At 35.3% G+C, this 20415-nt stretch overlaps 1 protein-coding gene across 1 annotated transcript in view; it reads left to right on the top strand.

Moving 5' to 3' along the window:
* The window catches only part of ITFG1 (integrin alpha FG-GAP repeat containing 1), a 342666-nt gene that overhangs the window by 29902 nt on the left and 292349 nt on the right, over positions 1–20415 (top strand). Inside the window, exon 6 of the mRNA XM_049620921.1 lies at positions 6781–6875. Within this exon, the coding sequence (XP_049476878.1) occupies positions 6781–6875 (95 nt within the window). The remainder of the gene's footprint in view (positions 1–6780; positions 6876–20415) is intronic.

The following is a 20415-nucleotide window of genomic DNA, read 5'->3' as shown; positions in this document are numbered from 1 at the left end:
CGACTTCAGCTCAGGTCACGATCTCGCGGTCCGTGAGTTTGAGCCCCCCGTCGGGCTCTGGGCCATCAGAGCCTGCTTCCGGTTCTGTGTCTCCCTCTCTCTCTGCCCCTCCCCCGTTCATGCTCTGTCTCTCTCTGTCTCAAAAAATAAATAAACGTTAAAAAAAAAAATTAAAAAAAAAAAAGAATAATTATTTTAGGAGCTCCTGAGTGGCTTAGTCGATTGAGCGTCCAACTCCTATTTTCAGCTCAGGTCATGATCTCATGGTTCATAAGTTCAGGCCCCACATCAGGGCTCCACACTGACAGTGTGGAGTCTACTTGGTATTCTCTCTCTCCACCTCCCCTGCTCATGCTCTCTCTCTCTCTCTCTCTCAAAATAAATATATAAAACTTAAAAAAAATTTTTTTAAGTATATTTTATTTTTTTTATTTTATTTTTTTTTATTTTTTAATATATGAAATTTACTGTCAAATTGGTTTCCATACAACACCCAGTGCTCATCCCAAAAGGTGCCCTCCTCAATACCCATCACCCACCCTGCCCTCCCTCCCACCCCCCATCAACCCTCAGTTTGTTCTCTAGCAACGTGGATGGAACTGGAGAGTGTGATGCTAAGTGAAATTAAGTATATTTTAAAATCTCAATAATTCTAATGGATTTGAAAGTTACATATTTATAGCTATTTAAACTGATGAAAATATTTAGATTACATTTTTTAAAAATGCACTTGAATGTGTGAAGGCATACATGGTTTTTAAAAATTACTTTGGAGCCTATCTTAGCAAAAATGTTTGAAGACCACTGGACTAAAGAACTAGGGAGCTTCATGAGGCATGCTAAGACCCATTTCCTGGTAACTGCTTCTATCTGGTTATCTAAAATAATGATAATTCAGTATAGACTGATCATTGAAAAGTGGGTGGATTACCAGCCATTTCAAAGAGCGGTTACCATAGGCAACCAAAAGCTACAGCTGACATTAATTACATTTAAATTCATCTTTTGATAAATGCTATTCTTTGTTATTAAGGGTAATGGTGCCCACAAATTAGAACACCTTGACATAATTATATTTCCTGTGGGGTTGGTAGGGAGCTAATAATTGGAATTTTCTACAGAGGTCAAGAAATGTCAACAAATAGACTCAGCATGGTTCAGAACTGCCCATTTTATCATCTCTGCTGTTTCTTCCTTTGTAATCAGAACAGTTTGTATTTGTGACCTTCACTTTCAAATGAAGTTGAGCACGTATATGAGAAGATTATAGTTTATATGAACATAGTTGCTTCTAAAGATGGTATCTGTTGCTTCTTATTGAAAAAGTGATACACACAAAGAACAACAGTAAAAGTAGGGAGAGATTAGTTTTATTTTCAACTGTAAATTTTTAAACAATTGAATTCTGATATACAACTGTATGTACATTAAATTTTCAGCCATCTTACAGTGCTCCACAAAAAGAAATAATAGCTCTTCCCTTCTCCCCCCACAATATATAAATATAGTATATATTTATATACACAATATATAATATAACATATATACAATATATATATAAAGTATAAGGATCAAGTTAACTGCCTTTTAAGAGACATTACTGTAAATTAACAGAGTATAGGCAACAAGTATAAAACTTAAAATACTCTGAAGACCTTGACTATTGATTTGAAATGTTCCAGAAAGCAAGATTACAATTAGTATTTTGTTACGAGTTGCAACTCAAATGTCTAAGGGGACCCAGAAGGAAACCAAAGTGAGCGAAGCAGTTTGAGAAGGTTGGGACTTCACCTGCCCATAAACACTATAGATCTGTCTAAAAAGAGCTAGTTGGTTACCTGACCAGGTATTTCAAGAGAAGCTGGAAATCCAGATTTTTATGTGAAATCTGATTTTTTAAATTTAAGCTTTACCAGTGAATTCAGAATATTTAAAACAATGTGTGAGCTAAATAAAACACATTTTCATGTTGAATTGGGCCTATAGTCTGCCACTTCATAATTTTTGCTTTATCACTCTTCTGGAATCTTTATTTGAAATGTACATTTTTGTCAAGTAGTTTCTAGGAGTTAGTTGAAGTTTTCCAAAAATTCTAATGGTAATTAATTTCAAAGCATACCTATAAAAAATTCTTTAGGGAATGAGATCGATAATTTCTCAGGTAGTAATTAAAAACAACCACATGATTAACTTTATTGAGCTCAATTCTATAGAAGCTTGTGTTTTTTAATTTACTTTTGGCCTGTAATTACAAACTTGTTGAGAACATTAGGAAACTCTTCTGAAATGACTTTGGGTTAAACTTGTAGAATTTCTCTAACCTGCATCTGATTATTTTGTTAGTAATTGAAAATACTTCAATGCTTAGAATTTAAAGAACTTATGAATAAATGGTCTATCTTAAAAAGAAATGAACCAGCCATTATTAAATTGGACTTGATTGAAATTATTTTAGGCATTTCTCATGTTGTGTAGTGTGAAAAAAGAATATGACATGAATGCTAATGCTGAATATGATTTCTCACTTTATTTTAATATTTTATTGCCATAACCTTTTATTATGGGATTTGGGTTAAAAAATAAAATCAAGGTATACGAACATTGCTTAGTTTTGTTTTTACTGTCTTGTTTAGTTAACAGATGAGACCTACTGTATGCTAAAAAATGTGGAAGAAGGCTATAGGGAAGAGGTTACTGTTTGTGGAACTTAGACCCTTTGTGTAGGGAGAATATTCTCCTGATGATTGTTATTCTTTCTCCCAGATTCCACCTGCCAAGAGCAAATTAGTCAATTTTTCTCTCTGCTTTCCCAATACATCAAAACCAAATTCAAATAAACCTTGTTTGCTCTCCAGTCAATTGGATGCTATGTTGACAATTAATTTGGACTTACTTAGCCTTAAATTTATCTTTGGAGATGACATCTGTGCTTCCATATTTCACTGGAACATATTATTTTTTTTAAAAAGTAGCATGTTCTTACTAGAGGTAGAGAAGAATAGGTGATGCTACTTGAAAGTATAATGTAGTCCAGCAAGTTATTTGCTGTTTGGACCATGATTCATTTCAGCCACTACTTGGGAGCCATGTCCTGGTTAGGTGATATAGATAGAAATATTTCTGAATCAGGATATCCAGAGGAGCTTGCATCTTAAAACGTGCTATTAGTAGAGAAAAGTGTACACAGATACCACTAAGAAAAGTAAAGTGGGACCTTCATAAATGGGAATCCCTTTGACACTGGAGTGTGTTCACTGATGAGGAATAGAGAAATTATTTTATTTAAACTTCTTCTATAGTTCATAACAGTCTACTAGTGTAACCTTCATGGTTTTATAATTATTCTATGGTTGTATTAGGGGAAACTGGATGAGGAATATATGAAAAGTATGTACTATTTTTTTTATAATGAAATAAAATTTATATAACCTATAATTAGCTATATGAAGTATACAATTTAATGATATTTAGTATATTTACAATGTTTTACAACCATCACCTACTTCCAGTAGCTTTTCATCATTCTGAAAGGGAACCCTGTACCAATTAAGCAATCATTTTCCCTCCCCCCCACCCAGTCCTTGGCAACCACGAATCTACTTTCTCTCTATCTAAGTGAAATCTTACAGGATGTGACCTTTTGTGTCTGGCTTCTTTCACATAGCATAATGTGTTAACAGTTCATTCATGTTGTACCATGTATCAGTACTTTAGTTTTTTTATCACTGAATAATATTTTTTTAATGTTTATTTTTGAGAGAGCAGAGGAAGGACAGAGAGAGAGGAAGACAGAAGATCAGAAGCAGGCTCTGTGCTGATAGCAGAGAGCCCAATGCAGGGCTCAAACTCATGAACCGTGAGATCATGACCTGAGCCCAAGTCAAACACTTAACCGACTGAGCCACCCAAATGCCTCTGACTGAATAATATTTCTATTGTATGAATAGATGGTATTTTGTTTATTCATTCATCCATTGGTGGACATTTAGGTTATTTCCAGGTTTTTGTGAATAGGCATTCATGTACTAGTATTTGTTTGAATACCTGTCTTCCATTGTTTTGGGTATATACCCAAGTGTAGAAATGCGATTATGTGTTAACTCTGTGTTCCACTTTTTGAAAGAACTTTTTGAAGAACTGTTTTCCACACTGTTTCCAAACTGTTTTCCACAACTAATGCACCATTTTATATTCCCACCAACAGTATATGAGATTTCCTATTTCTTCAACTCATCCCCAACACTTAACTTGGCTTTTGATTCTTGGCGATCATAGTGATTGTGAAGTGGTTTCTCGTTATGGTCTTCTTTTACAATTTCTTAATGACTAATGATGGTGAGCATCTTTTGACATGCTTAGTAGCTATTTGTGTATATTCTTAGGAGAAATATCTAGTCCTTTGCCCATTTTTTAATCAGGTTTTTATTATTGAGTTGTAAAAGTTCTGAATATAGTCTAGATATTAGATCTTTATCAGAGGTAAGATATTTGCAAGTATTTTTTCCCATTCTATGAAATTGTCTTTTCAGTTCCCTGATAGTATCTTCTGATGTACAAAGGTTTTTAATTTTGATTAACTTAATTCATCTATTTCTTCTTTGGTGTTATATTTAAAGATGGGTTTTGTTTTTTTTTTTTAAATATTTATTGGGAGAGCGCACATGGGGGAGGGGCAGAGAGAGAGTGGCAGAGGATCTGAAGTGGGCTCTGCACTGACTTGCTGACAGCAGCAAGCCTGATGTGAGGCTCAAACTCACAAACCATGAGATCATGACCTGACCTGAAGTTGGTGCTTAACCAGCTGAGCCACCCAGGTGCCCCTTTTTTGGTGTTATATTTAAAAAATCATTTCCAAATCCAAGGTCATGAACATTTTCCCATGCTTTCATTCAAGAGTTTTATAGTTTCAGCACTTTGATGCATTTTGAGTTAATTTTTGATATATGGTGTGAGGTAAGGTTTTAAATTTATTCTTTTGCTTGGCTCAAAATGTTGGGATTAATATTCATAAAAGGTAATCATTATCATTCTAAAGTGTCTTGAAAAAAGATCCATGATAATATTAAATCACTTTTTTATAATTAAAAGAATCAAAGACAAATATAAGAGTTAAATTATAAAATTATCAGGAGAAAGCGTGGGGCTAAATCTTTATGAACTTGGATTTTGAAATGGATTCTTAGATATGACAGCATAAGAACAATAAAAAGAAAAAATAGGATGAACTGGATTCATGAAAATTAAAACTTCTGTGTATCACAGGACACTATCAAGAAAGTAAGAAGACAATGTGCAGAGTGTGAGAACTCTTACAACTCAAAAATAAAACATTATATTTAATAATCTAATTTGAAAATAGGCAAAGGATTTGAATAGACCTTTCTCCAAAGAAGAGGATCAAATGGCCAATACACACATAAAAACATGCTCAACATCATTAACCACGAGGAAAATACAAATCAAAACCATGAGATACACACCCTCTAGCATAGCTATAATAAAACAAAAGGACAATAAATAATAAATGTTGATAAAGAGATGTAGATGTTGGAACCCTCTGACATTGCTAGTTAAAAACAATATGGTGAAGCCACTTGGTAAGAAAACAGTTTGATGGTTCTTCAAACAGTTAAGCATACAATTACCATGTGATCCAGCAATTCTTAGTTATATACCCAAAAAAACTTAAAACATATGTCCACATAAAAACTTATACATTGGGGCGCCTGGGTGGCTCAGTCGGTTAAGCGTCCGACTTCAGCTCAGGTCATGATCTCACAGTCTGTGAGTTCGAGCCCCGCATCAGGCTCTGTGCTGACAGCTCAGAGCCTGGAGCCTGTTTCTGATTCTGTGTCTCCCTCTCTCTCTGACCCTCCCCCGTTCATGCTCTGTCTCTCTCTGTCTCAAAAATAAATAAATAAATGTTAAAAAAAAAAAAAAAAAAAACTTGTACATGAAATATTCATTACCCCATTATTTATAATAGCCAAGAGTGGAAACAAGTCAAATGTCCATCAACAGAAAAATGGATAAACAAAAAAATGTAGCCATACAGTGAAATATTATTCAGCCATTAAAGTACTGAAGTACTGACACATGCTACAACACGGATGAACCTGAAATTAGCATACTAAGTGAAAGAAACCAGACACAAAAGGTCACATTTTCTATGATTCCATTTATATGTAATATCCAGAATAGGGAAATCCAAGGTGATAGAAAGCAAATTACTGGTTGCCAAGGGCAGGAAGGAAAAGAGAATGGGAAGCAACTAATGGATACAGGGTTTCTTTTTGAGGTGATGAAATGTTTTCAAAGTCATTAGTGGTGATGGTTGCAAACTGTACTAAAAACTGCTGAATTGGATACTCTAAAAGAGTGAATTTTATGGTGTGAGAAATATCTCAACAAAAATCAATAAATTTTTAAAATATCTTACAGGCAAAGATTTTTCTGTTTATTTACTTATTTGTTTATTTATTTATTTTTAATGTTTATTTACTTTTGAGAGAGAGAGAGACAGACAGACAGACAGAGAGTGTGAGCAGGAGAGGGTCACAGAGAGAGAGAGAGGGAGACACAGAATCTGAAGCAGGTTCCAGGCTCTGAGCTATCAGCACAGAGCCTGATGCAGGGCTTAAACTCACCAACAGTGAGATCAGACCTGAGCCGAAGTCGGACGCTTTACCGACTGAGCCACCCAGGCGCCCCGGAGATTTTTCTGTTTTAAAACAATGCTTATTTGATGTTTGCCTTAAGAAAATTATTTTTTTTTTTTAGGAATTTGTCATGGCATCCTGCGTTGACCACTAAAAGTAAAATGCGAATTCCACATTCTCATTCATTTATTGATCTGACTGCAGATTTTACAGCAGGTAAGTTGCACATAAATGTAAAATATTTCTTTAGAACTGCCAAAGAATTATGAGATTTTATTTACTCTTTTCTTAGTAATAATTTCCTATTGAGGGCGCCTGGGTGGCTCAGTCGTTAAACTTCTGGGTTCAGCTCAGGTCATGAGTTCAAGTCCCACACTGGTTGAGCTCAAGCCCTGCTTCAGGTAAAACGAGCCCCAGGTGACCCTGACTTCTCTCTCTCTCCCCCCTCTCTCCCTCTCTCTGCCCCTTGTGGGATTCTCCCTCTGTCTCTCGCTGCCCCTAGCTCACTTGCACCCTCTCTTTCTCTCAAAAAAAAAAAAAAAAAAAAAAAAAAAATCCTGTTGAATTGAATGTAAAAACCAAAATGTTACAAGGTTATAAGGAAGTTAATGATACTGAATACACATTAAAAGTACTAAATATAATAAATGAATCTTTACTTGTTATTTTTGGATTCTCCACTTATAACGAATTCATAAGTTAGACACCTGTTGCCCGATGTTTCTTTCCCTTTAATTGAAAAATTATTGACTAGGGGTACTACCCGGTGGCTCAGTTGGTTAAACATCTGCCTCTTGATTTCAACTCAGGTTATGATCTCACTGTTGTGAGATTGTGCCCCACTTCAGGCTCCATGCTGAGCGTGGAACTGCTTAAGATTCTGTCTCTCCCTCTCCCTTTACCCCTTCCCCATGTACATGTGCCCTCTCAAAAAAAGTAAAAATAAATAAAAATTAAAAATTAAAAAAATTATTGATAAATGCTCTAAATTTAATCATAAGAAAATATTTAGCTTATGAATTTAAAATTTTCAAAGGCTTTTTACAACTTTTTATTATGCAAAATTCTTTTTTTTTTTAAGTTTATTTTGAGAGAGAGAAAGAGAGAGAGAGCACGTGTGCACAAGCAAGTAGGGGAGGGGCAGAGCGAGGGAGGGAGAGAGAGTATCCCAAGCAGGCTCTGCACTGTCAGCATAGAGCCCAACGTGGGGCTCGAACCCAGACTATGAGATCATGACCAGAGCTGAAACCAAGAGTCACTTAACTAACCGAGCCACCCAGGTGCCCTGTGGAAAATTCTAAACATACAAAAGTAGAATAATATGATATAGGCAATTATCTCTTAGCTTCAATAATTATCAGTGTGTGGCTATACTCAATTCATTATTACAACCATCCACAAGCCCCTGCTACCCAGGTAATTTCAAAGGGAATCCTGAATGTTGTTTCATTTCATTTGTAAATATTTTAATCTGTATCTCTAAATGATTAGGACTTCTTTATTTTTAACAAGATCATTTTCAGACCTAAAAAAATTAATAATTTCTTAATATCATCAAATACTCACTATTCAAAATGCCCCAGTTATCTCCTAAATGTTTTTATCAAATTGGGAGCTAAGCAAGGTACATAAAAACATTATTTGTATTGTAGGATGTCTCAAACTCTGGATTTTGCCAGTTCTTATCCCCATGGGGTTAGCATGTGACTCTGTCCCCTGTATTTCTTCAAAACCAGTAACAAGTAGTTAAATTTGGAGTCTTGATCAGAATTGGGCTTTTTTTTTTGTGGTTGTTGTTATCAAGAATACTTCCTAGGTAGTATTGCTATTTCTTTCAGTTCATTAAGAGGTAGGTGATTTACCTTTTGTCTCTTTTGTGATGTTAAGGTTGATCAGTGGCTTCAGTTTTCCTTGGCATGGACCATTCATTATAATGCTCTCCTAATAGTGTCAGCAGCTGTTGATATTTATGGTCATGTCCATTATTTCAATAGGCGTTAACAAAATTGTGGCACCCTATCATTCATATGTATATTATCTGGAATTTTCTATTTTATAAAAAAGGCAACTTCCATCATTAGCTCTTTAGTCACCTGAGGTACAGTTGAGACAGGCAGGTTAAATGCTGGATTTTTTTCCCCCTTCTCCCCATTTTTTTTCCAAATATTTTTAATGTGTTCTAATACTCATAAAATTTGCCATCTTAACCATTTTTAAATATACAGTTCAGAAGTATTAAATGCACTCATAATGTTGACCTACAATGTAACTCTTTTCATTTTATAAAAGTGAAACTGTGCACTCATTAAGCAATGCTCATTCCCTTTCTTCACCCTCTAACAACACCTGTTCTATGTCCTGGCTCTGATTTTGACTACTCCTAAGTACATCAAATGAGTGAATCATACAGTATTATTTTGTGACTGACTTAACTTCACTTAGCATAATGTCCTCAAGGTTCATCCATGTTATGGCATATGTCACAATTTCCTTCCTCTTTAAAGCTGAATACTTCATTATTACTCATAACGGATAATTATGAATAATGTGTATATTATATCCCACATTTTGCTGATTCGTTCATCCATTCATGGACATTTGGGTTACTTCCATGTTTTAGCTGTTGTGAATAATACTGCTATAAACATGAATGCACAAAAACGTCTCTTAGAAAACCTTTCAGTTGCTTTGGAAGTAGAATTGCTGGACCATATGGTAATTCTTATTTTTTTAGATTTTGAGGAACCACCATCACAGCAGCTACACCATTTTGCATTCCTACCAAGAGTGCACAAGGATTCCAATTTCTCTACATACTTGGCAACATTTGTTACTTTCTGTTTCTCATAGTAGCTATCCTAATGGGTGCAAGGTGGTATCTCATTATAGTTTTGATATGAATTTCCCTAATGATTAATAATGTTGAACATTCACATGTCCTTATTGGCCATTTGCATATCTCCTTTGTAGGAATGTTTATTCAAGTCCTTTGCCCATTTTTTAATTGGATTTTTTTTTTTTTTTTTTTTTTGGTGTTGTCAAGTTTAAATTATTCTCTACTCAGAATATTTCTTCCTCACTGTTACATGAGTTGCAAATATTTTCTCTTATTTTGGGGGATGCCTTTTTTACTCCATTGATGGTGTCAATTTTCATTAAGTCCATCTTGTCTGTTGTTTCTTTGTTGTCTTGCCTTTGGTGTCTATCCAAGAAATCATTGCTAAGTCCAGTGTCATGAAGCTTTTGCCCTATATTTTCTCATAAGAGTTTTATACTTTTATCCCTTACTTTTAGAGCTTTTATCTATTTTGTGTTAACTTTTGTGTATGGTGTTAGATAAGGGTCCAGCCTCATTCTTTTGCATGGATACCCAGTTTTCCCAGCACCATTTATTGAAAAGATTTGGCATTTCCCCATTGAATGATCTTGGCACCCTTGTTAAAAGTCATTTGATGATGTATAGAAGGATTTCTTTTCAAAAAAAAAAAAAAAAGAAGAAGGATTTCTTTTCTTTCTTTCTTTCTTTCTTTCTTTCTTTTGTAACGTTTATTTATTTTGGGAGAGAGAGAATCTCAAGTAGTCTCCACACTCAGCATGGAGCCTGACGCGGGCCTCTATCCCATGAACTGTGAGATCATGACCTGAGCCAAAATTAAGACTTGGACACTTAATCAGCTGAGCCACCCAGGTACCCCTAGTAGAATTTATTTCTGGGCTCTTTATTCTATTCCAGTGGTCTATATGTACATTTGTCTTTAAGCTAATACCACACTATTTTGATTATTATAGCTGTGTAGTAAATTTTGAAATCAGGAAGTGTGAGTTCTTCAACTTTGTTCTTTTTCAGAATTGTTTTGGCTATTTGGTGTCCTTTGAGATTCCATATGAATTTTAGGATAGGTTTTCCTGTTTTTGAAAAAAAATGCCCTTGCGAATTTGATAAGGATTATTCTGAATCTGTATCACTTTGGAGAATATTAACATCTTTTTTTATTTTTTAAAGTTTATTTACTTAGAGAGCATGCATTGGGGAGGGGCAGAGGGGCGGGGGGAGAGAGAATCCCAAGCAGTGTCTGTGCTGTCAGTGGGGCTCAAACCCACGAACCATGAGATCATGATTTTACCCACAGTCAAGAGTTGGATGCTCAACTGACTGAGCCATCCAGGCACCCGGGGTGATAATGACATCTTAACAATATTGTCTTCCAATCGATGAACATGGATTATGTTTCCATTTATTTATGTCTTTTAATGATTTATTTCAGCAGTGTTTATAATTTTCATACTTTGTCTTTCACCTCCTTGGTTAATCCCTAAGTATTTTATTCTTTTGATACTATTATAAATGAAGTGGTTTTCTTAATTTACTTTTTGGATTTTTTTATTGTCATTGTGTAGAAATGCAACCAATTTTTGTGTGTTAATTTTGCATCTTGCTATTTTTTGAATTCATTTATTAGTTCTGACACTTTTTGGTGGAATCTTTAAGGTTTTCTACAAATAAAATCATGTCATCTGTGAGCAGAAATAATTTTATTCCTCTTTTCTAATTGGATACCTTTTTAAAATTTTCCTCTTCATCCCATTTTTACCAGTTTTCAAACACCTATTCTGCTCTTCCAACATTGTTATACAGTTTTGCTAGAGCATTTTCATTATGAAGATAATATTTGCAAAGCCGAGAACATTTTAGTGCTCAGATACTTTGGATTTTAACTGATTTAACAAACATAACCACAAATTAAGCCATTTGCCCAGTAAGTTTTTTATAGTTCTAAGAGTTTAGGTTCGTGTGTGTGTGTGTGTGTGTGTGTATTCTGATTAGAAAGAGAAGAGAGAGTTTAAGAAAAGAGTGAGAGCTGGCACCTGGGTGGCTCTGTCGGTTAAGCATCCAAATTCAGCTCAGGTCATGATCTCATGGTTCCTGAGTTCAAGCCCCATGTCGGGCTCTGTGCTGACAGCTCAGAGCCTGGAGCCTGCTATGGATTCTGCCTCCTCTTTCTGCTCTTCCCCCTCTCACATGCTCGCTCGCTCTCTCTCCCTCCCACTCTCTCCCTCCCTCAAAAATAAATAAACATTTAAAAAAATTAATAATAAAGAAGAAGATAAAAGAGAGGTTATTTTTAGTGTGGCTTACCTGGTATGCTAAACCATGTAAAAGCACAGTAATAAGGTTTGAGTATACTGCCATGCAAGTTGTTGTAAAAGCTTGTTTTTCAAGATAAGGAAAATCATTTGTTCTGGGCTCATTTTCTGTTCTCGCATTCTACACACACACTTTTTTTTTCTTTTTTACAATTCCTTTTGCAGGAAGGATCTATCTTATTTAGGAGGTTTTAGAACTTAGGGGTTTTTTTTTTTAGTAAAGTAATGTTAGACTTCCTTCAACAACATTGACTTTGCATTTAAGTAATTTTTAAAGAATTTTTGGCTATTCTTACACGGTCAGCAAAATCTACCTTAGAAATTTTGTGGTGAAACACATCAGAGCCGTTTGTTCACAGGAGGTCTTATTTTGAGCTAAGCAATCTATTATATAAAAAGTAAAGAAATTCTATTTGAGTAATCTTTCCAAAGTTAACTTAAAATATATGGGGAAATATTAAAAATTGTCATTGTTAGTCTTGTGTTATTCAAAACGTTATCTCTGTCTTTAAAATCACTTCAGCAAAGTTATTGAGTACCTGCTCCTCTACTCTTTGTTATGTGAAATACAAAGATGACAAGAAATGCTTTCAGTCATTAAAGAGCATTTAGTTTACTGGGAGAGACTTTACAAGTCTAGCCATGATATGTGGCAGAATAAAGTAAGTGCATAGTAGTTGCAAACTGTTATATAATAAGAGGGGTAGTAGGAAGAGATAGTCCCACTGCTTTTGGGACTGTTAGCTAAGAATTTGGCCAAAGGAAGAAGTGAGTTACATGCTTCTCGTTGTCCATCATATGTTCTATGTTAATTCCTTAGAAAATATAAAGCTTTTCCAAACAATTATCTCTAAAAGAAATTCTTGTTCTAAGTGAGACTTCCTATGGGAGACAAGACAAAATATGTAATATACTGAGTTCTCCATAACAAACATGTTTTAAACATTTTTGTTTATTAATTTTTTTGATAATTACCAAAACAGTGGCTTTTAATGACTCTTATCCATTGTATAGTTGTAACATATAGTTTATTTAATCCTTTTCTTTGAACAGTAGTTTCTAGGTTTTGTTTTGTTTTTAATTCTAAATGGACGTATGGTGCCTTATTTTGTATACATCTCTCATAAGTTCCTCAAGGAGAGTTCCTAGAAGTGGAATACCTGGTTAAACAAGAATAAAGATTTCTACAGTGAAACATTGCCACATTGCCCTCCTGAAGGCTTTAAGTGTGGTCTGGGTATCCCTCAGGATTCCCAAGACCCTTTTGGAGGGTCAATGAGGTCAAAAGAATTTTTATAAAAACCATAAGACATTATTGTTTTTCACCCTCATTCTCTCTCATTCTTTTCCCTGTCATTCTCTTTGATCTCCTTCTTTCTTAAGTAGATAGTTTATCAGAAACTTTAAAAAACATGTGTTCATTGTTCTCACATCCTGTGTGTGTGTTTATATATTGTTAATGTTTTTAGCATATCTGCTTAAATGGTGTGTGGCCAAATACCCAAGTTCAATAAATGTTTATTGAATAAATCTCCAACACAAATTTGGCAGAGTCTGCCCTGGACTTTTGACCATGTAAAATATGTTTTTCACATAATTGTAACTTCAGTAATCATGTATTTTAAATGCTAATTATTTTAATTAAGACCTTCCTATTTAAAAAAAAGGTGCTTCAGTTTTTAATGTGGTAGATTATATCAATGTTTTATCTATTATATGATAGATACAGCTCACACAAACAAAAGCTCTTTAGGGTCCTCAGTAATTTTTTTTTGTATTTTTTATTTATTTTTTTTAATTTATTTTCTTTTAATATGAAACTTATTGTCAAATTGGTTTCCATACAACATCCAGTGCTCACCCCAACTGGTGCCCTCCTCAATACCCATCACCCACCCTCCCCTCCCTCGCACCCCCCCATCAACCTTCAGTTTGTTCTCAGTTTTTAAGAGTCTCTTATGTTTTGGCTACCTCCCTCTCTAACCTTTCCCCCCCCTTCCCCTCCCCCATGGGTTTCTGTTAAGTTTCTCAGGATCCACATAAGAGTGAAAACATACGGTATCTGTGTTTCTCTGTATGACTTATTTCACTTAGCATCACACTCTCCAGTTCCATCCATGTTGCTACAAAAGGCCAGATTTCATTCTTTCTCATTCCCACGTAGTATTCCATTGTGTATATAAACCACAATTTCTTTATCCATTCATCAGTTGATGGACATTTAGGCTCTTTCCAGAATTTGGCAATTGTTGAAAGTGCTGCTGTAAACATTGGGGTACAAGTGCCCCTATGCATCAGCACTCCTGTATCCCTTGGGTAAATTCCTAGCAGTGCTATTGCTGGGTCATAGGGTAGATCTATTTTTAATTTTTTGAGGAACCTCCACACTGTTTTCCAGAGCGGCTATACCAGTTTGCATTCCCACCAGCAGTGCAGAAGAGATCCTCTTTCTCTGCATCCTCGCCAACATCTGTTGTTGCCTGAGTTGTTAATGTTAGCCATTCTGACAGGTGTGAGGTGGTATCTCGGTGTGGTTTTGATTTGTATTTCCTTGATGATGAGTGATGTGGAGCATTTTTTCATGTGTTGGTTGGCCATCTGGATGTCTTCTTTAGAGAAGTGTCTATTCATGTCTTCTGCCCATTTCTTCACTGGATTATTTGTTTTTCGGGTGAGGAGTTTGGTGAGCTCTTTATAGATTTTGGATACTAGCCCTTTGTCCAATATGTCATTTGCAAATATCTTTTCCCATTCCATTGGTTGCCTTTTAGTTTTGTTGATTGTTTCCTTTGGAGTGCAGAAGATTTTTATCTTCATGAGGTCCCAGTAGTTCATTTTTGCTTCTAATTCCCTTGCCTTTGGGGATGTGTCAAGTAAGAAATTGCTGCGGTTGAGGTCAGAGAGGTTTTTTTCCTGCTTTCTCCTCAGTAATTTTTTAAGAGTGTAAAATCCAGAGGCCAAAAAGCTTGAGAACTGCTGCCCTAGTCAAATATTTTTTTTTTCTCATTCATCAATCACAATAATTACTTACTGATTTTTCTTCTATACAAGGCATTATGCTAGATACCAGGGGTTTAAAGATGAAAAACAAGATCACTAGACTCAAATGCAACAATAGCATGAACCTCAAGGACGTTATTATAGCAAGTCAGCACTTTATTTATGCTGGATTCAGAAGTTTAAATTTGATTTTTAAATACACTGATTTACATCTTAAATGTTTTAAAATGCAGCACAATTTCAGACCCAGGTGTTTGTCAGTGCTAAAGAGCATTTGCTTGTAGTGCATTTGGTGGAGCTATACAAGATTCTTTTTATCTTTCTTTCCTTGCAAATTCTTGGTGATCTCATGGTTTTAAGCATTATCCACATGCTAATGACTCCCAAATTTATATATCTCGAAGATAGATCTCCCTCTGAGCTCCAGAGTCACATATCCAACTGCGTGCCAACCATCTCCACATCTATGTCTCTGTCTGATAAGACATCAGTGTTTCCTAAACTGTATCCACAATCTTTCTCTTCAGAAGTTCTCAACCCCTAATCTTCCATCTCAGTGGTAGCCCCATCTTTCTTTACTCTGTCATAATGTTGAGAGTCATCCTTGCTGCCTCTTTCTGTCACACCCAACATCAGATCTGTCGGGAAATACTGCTCATTCTGCCTTAAAAATATATCCACAACCTGACCACTTCTCACCACCTGCACTGTAGTAGTCCTAGTTCAATACAATATCATTTCTTATTTGAATTATTCCAGTTACTATTCCTTTCCTTCTGCCTTTATCCCCCTACAGTCTGTTTTTAACACATGAGTTGTTGTGATTCTTTAAAAATATACATCAGGTCATGTCACTCTTCTCAAAGTTTTTCGGTGGCTTCTTCATTAGATTTAGAGATCCAGCCAAAGTCTGTAAAGTGAACATAATTTTACCCACCATCACCTCTTCACCCTTCTGTTCTCTTTGCCCTTTGATACTTTGCATTAGCCACACTAACTTCCTTGATGTTCTTTAAACACTACAAAGCAAGGTCCAATTGCAGGGCTTCAGTCAAGTAACTATTTTCTCTGCCTGGAATATTATTCATCCAGAAACCTATATCACCTCCTTCAACTTATTTCTCCAAATCTACTTCGCTTCCTTCACATCTTCATTCGGATGTCATCTTATTTCTCATTGAGTCCTGCTGTATTCAGAATTGCAACTCAAAAGCACTCCCCTTTACCTTTGCTCTCCTTTAGTGTTTCCCCAAAGCCCTTTCCTTTGCTAAAATACTGTCTACTTATTTTCTTATTATATCTTCTCATACTACAACATAAAGTATATGAGGGTGGGGATTATTGTTTGTTCTGTTCACTAGAACAATCCTGGCACCAAATAGAAAGGTAAGGGTATCTGTTGATTAAATAGTCACAGGTTTAGCAACAGAACACAACCTGAAGACAGGTAACATATTAAAAATATGTGGTCAAACTGGCCCTAATTGGTAGGCCTCTTTCAGCTAAAGATTTAATGGCTAACAAAGGAAGCTCTTGAGGAAAATGTTATTTGTTTACAGAAGTTCAAACATAGATTGTTAAGTGGGTTCTCTTTTAAAACTCCATAAGGGTTTTCTAAGAACTATATACAAAGCTTGGAACTTTGGCCGTGGAAATTTTATCTAAGCAGATGTAGAAAATAATGGAGACATTTTCCTAAGAACTCTGTCCATTTTTTAAAAAATACAAATTAAGCCATTTCAACTCTTAAGATATCATAAGGTTATCTTATAAATCCCTTCTAAATGCATTCAGTTTGAACTGATTCAAATTCTGTCCTAAGTAATAGTTGATCTTTATCAGCAAAGATGAAGACACCTGTTTACTAAAAATTGCAGTTGTTTCTGATGTTATCATCCTGGTCTCTGATAAGAATAGGGCACCAGGGAGACAAAATAATAGGAAATGTTTTTTTGTAAGCATCCTATAACTTGTTTGATACTTACACAGTTTGTTCTTAAACACTTCTGAGAGAGATTTTATAGAGATACTAGTCTGTTGTAGCAATATTACACTTGTTTATTTCATAACTATTAGTACCTATTTTTAGTAGGTGGGCTTAATCAGGAATGTCCGCCCCTTACCCAAAAAAAGTCTATTAAAGTACTGAATCTGTCATAATTTTTTTTAGTTTTCATCTGAAATAGTCAGGAATTAAGAATCAAGACCATTTATTGAACACTTAAATGAATGTGGCCCTATTCTAAGCAGCTTAAGTATTATTTATTTAGTAAGTATTCACTTATTTGAACCTTACAACAACCTAATGGATCAAATTCTATTAATAAACTCACTATTATGAAACCAACATAGAGAGGTTAAGTAATTTCCCCAAAGTCACACCATGGAACCCAAGGAAGACTCTCTGCCTCTAAACATTATACATTTATATAACCATGTAGAGCTGTATTCTTAGCATTGTTGTGATCCTAAACCCCTTTGAGAATCTAGGGAAAGTTATGGAACCTCTGTGAAGAAAAATGCACATAAAAATAAAAGGTTTTGCTCATGAGCACCCTGACCCTATCTGTAAACTCCCTAGAAGGACCCCAGTGAAGAAGGAAATAATACACCTCATTTTACATAGTGACATTTAAACATTACAGACATATAATGCAGAAAACAAAGTCCCATATTACCTGAACCCTTAGATATTAACATTGTTATTGCTTTGGTCTGTGTTCACCACATTGTTTTTCTAAGCATATTTTATGCACAAAAGTGACTATATGAGATTTCTTTTGTGTTTTTTTTTAATGATGTAAGAACTATATTAAAATCTAAATTCTCTATTCATCAGAAAATATCATTAAAATAAAATTAAGATATTTCCAACATACGTGACCAAGCATGATTGAGTTCCAAACTAAAGAATTTCTATAAATCAAGAAAAAAGACAGCTTACTAGAAAAATAGGCAAAAATACTGAGAGGCTTATCACAAAAGAACAAAAAGACTAGCAAATGTACATATTGGATGTCTGTAGAAATCAGAGAAGGGGACCTGAGTGGCTCAGTTGGTTGAGCATCCGACTCTTGGTTTTGGCTCAGGTCATGATATCACGGTTTGTGGGTTTGAGCCCTGCATCAGGCTCTTTGCTGACAGTGGTGCAGAGCCTCCTTGGGATTCTCTCTCTCCTTCTGTGTCTGCCCTTCCCCCGCACACATGTGCTCTTTTTCTCAAACTTCTAAACAATCAGAGAAATTAAAATGAAAACCGTAACATTTTACACTCATCTGATCTGCAAAAATTATTGAGATTTCCCTCATTGCATAGTGAAAAAATTGCTATACACATTAACATGAATAAATCTCAGAATTAGTTCAGCAAAAAAAATGTCCAAGGAGAGATTTTAGGTAGATTTCAAAACTATGCAAAACCTTTATGGAGAAGGAGGAAGAAAAGATTCAGCAGAGATTTGCTGGATCTGAGTGGCAAAAGAGTGATCATTTTGTTGAGGGAGCAGAAGATATTTGAGTGTTTATTATGTGTATTTGATTGTTTATTATCTCACGAACTGTAAGATCATGACCTGAGCCTAAAGAGTTGGATGCTTAACTGCTTGAGCCACACAGGTGCCCCAAGTGTTTATTATTCATTCTATCTTTGGTAGATTTTATTTGTATGACTTATTTCACAGTTTTAAAAATGATTGCCAAAAATGAGGGTCCAACTATATATACCATTTTCACAATTCTTTTTTTCACTTAATTTCTTAGAAACCTTTCTTCTATCTCAGTACTTTAGATTACTTCATCTACATCATAGCTGAATTATTTTTGTGTGAATATGTAATTCTTTTAACATGTTAAGTCTTGCCACTAAACATAGATTGGAAAGAATGCCAGTAATAAATGCTGCTTACTAAACCTTCTGGTTTGTGAAGGGATTCTCTGTGTTCATGTGGATTTTGCATATTGTCTGTAAATACCACTACCATCAATGGATTTAAGGCTTTTACTTTGTTGATTTAAAATTTAAATTTTATGTAGTCATGAAGACAGTATGATACTGACACAAGACCAGACACTCAGATCAATGGAACAGAATAGAGAACCCAGAAATGGACCCACAAACATATGGCCAACTAATCTTTGGCAAAGCAGGAAAAAATAGCTAATGAATAAAGACAGTCTCTTCAGCAAATGGTACTAGGAAAACTGGACAGCAACATGCAGAAAAATGAACCTAGACCACTATCTTACACCATACACAAAAATAAATTCAAAATGGATGAAAGATCTCTACATAAGACAGGAAACCAAACTCCTAGAGGAGAAATCAGGCAAAAACCTGGTCAACGGACCTCGGCCGCAGCAACTTCTTACTCAACACATCTCCGGAGGCAAAGGAAACAAAAGCAAAAATGAACTATTGGGACCTCATCAAAATAAAAAGCTTCTGCACAGCGAAGGAAACAATCAGCAAAACTAAAAGGCAGCCTACGGAATGGGAGAAGATATTTGCAAATGACATACCAGATAAAGTTTAGTATCCGAAATCTAGAAAAAACTTACCAAACTCAACACCCAAAAAGCAAATAATCCAATGAAGAAATGGGCAAAGACATGAATAGACACTTTTCCAAAGAAGACATCCAGATGGCTAACAGACACATGAACAAATGCTTCACATCACTCATCATCAGGGAAATACAAATCAAAACTACAATGAGCTACCACCTGTCAGAATGAACTCAGGCAACAATAGATGTTGGCGAGGATGCAGAGAAAGAGGATCTCTTTTGCACTGCTGGTGGGAATGCACATTGGTACACCCACTGTGGAAAACAGTATGGAGGTTCCTCAAAAAATTAGAAAGAACTACCCTACAGACCCAGCAATTGCACTACTAGATATTTATCCAAGGGATACAGGTGTGCTGTTTCAAAGGGGCACATGTACCCCAATGTTTATAGCAGCACTATCAACAATAGCCAAAGTATGGAAAGAGCCCAAATGTCCATCAATGGATAAATGGATAAAGAAGATGTGGTATATGTGTATACGACAGAGTATTACTCAGCAATCAAAAAGAATGAAATCTTGCCATTTGCAACTATGTGGATGGAGCTAGAGGGTATTATGCTAAGTGAAATTAGTCAGTCAGAGAAAGACAAAAATCATATGACTTTACTCATATGAGGACTTCAAGATACAAAACAGATGAACATAAGGGAAGGGAAGCAAAAATAATATAAAAACAGGGAGAGGGACAAAACATAAGAGACTCTTAAATATGGAGAACAAACAGAGGGTTGCTGGAGGGGTGGGGGAGGGGAGATGGGCTAAGTGGGTCAGGAGCATTAAGGAATCTACTCCTGAAATCATAATTGCATCATATGCTAACTAACTTGGGTGTAAATTAAACAGTAAATAATTTTTTTTAAATGCTTGATAAGTAAAACAAAAAAAGTATTAAATTTCAATAAAGTAAAAAAATATAAATTTTGTTGGTTTAAAGTTTACTTTTTAAAATTTTTTAATGTATATTTTTGAGAGAGAGAGAGGGAGAGGGAGGATGAGTGGGGGAGGGCCAGAGAGAGAGGGAGACACAGAATCCAAAGCAGGCT

The sequence above is a fragment of the Panthera uncia genome (genome assembly GCF_023721935.1).
Source record: "Panthera uncia isolate 11264 chromosome E2 unlocalized genomic scaffold, Puncia_PCG_1.0 HiC_scaffold_19, whole genome shotgun sequence".
In the NCBI taxonomy this organism is placed as follows: Eukaryota; Metazoa; Chordata; class Mammalia; order Carnivora; family Felidae; genus Panthera; species Panthera uncia.
This window is presented reverse-complemented; position numbering and strand designations above follow the sequence as displayed.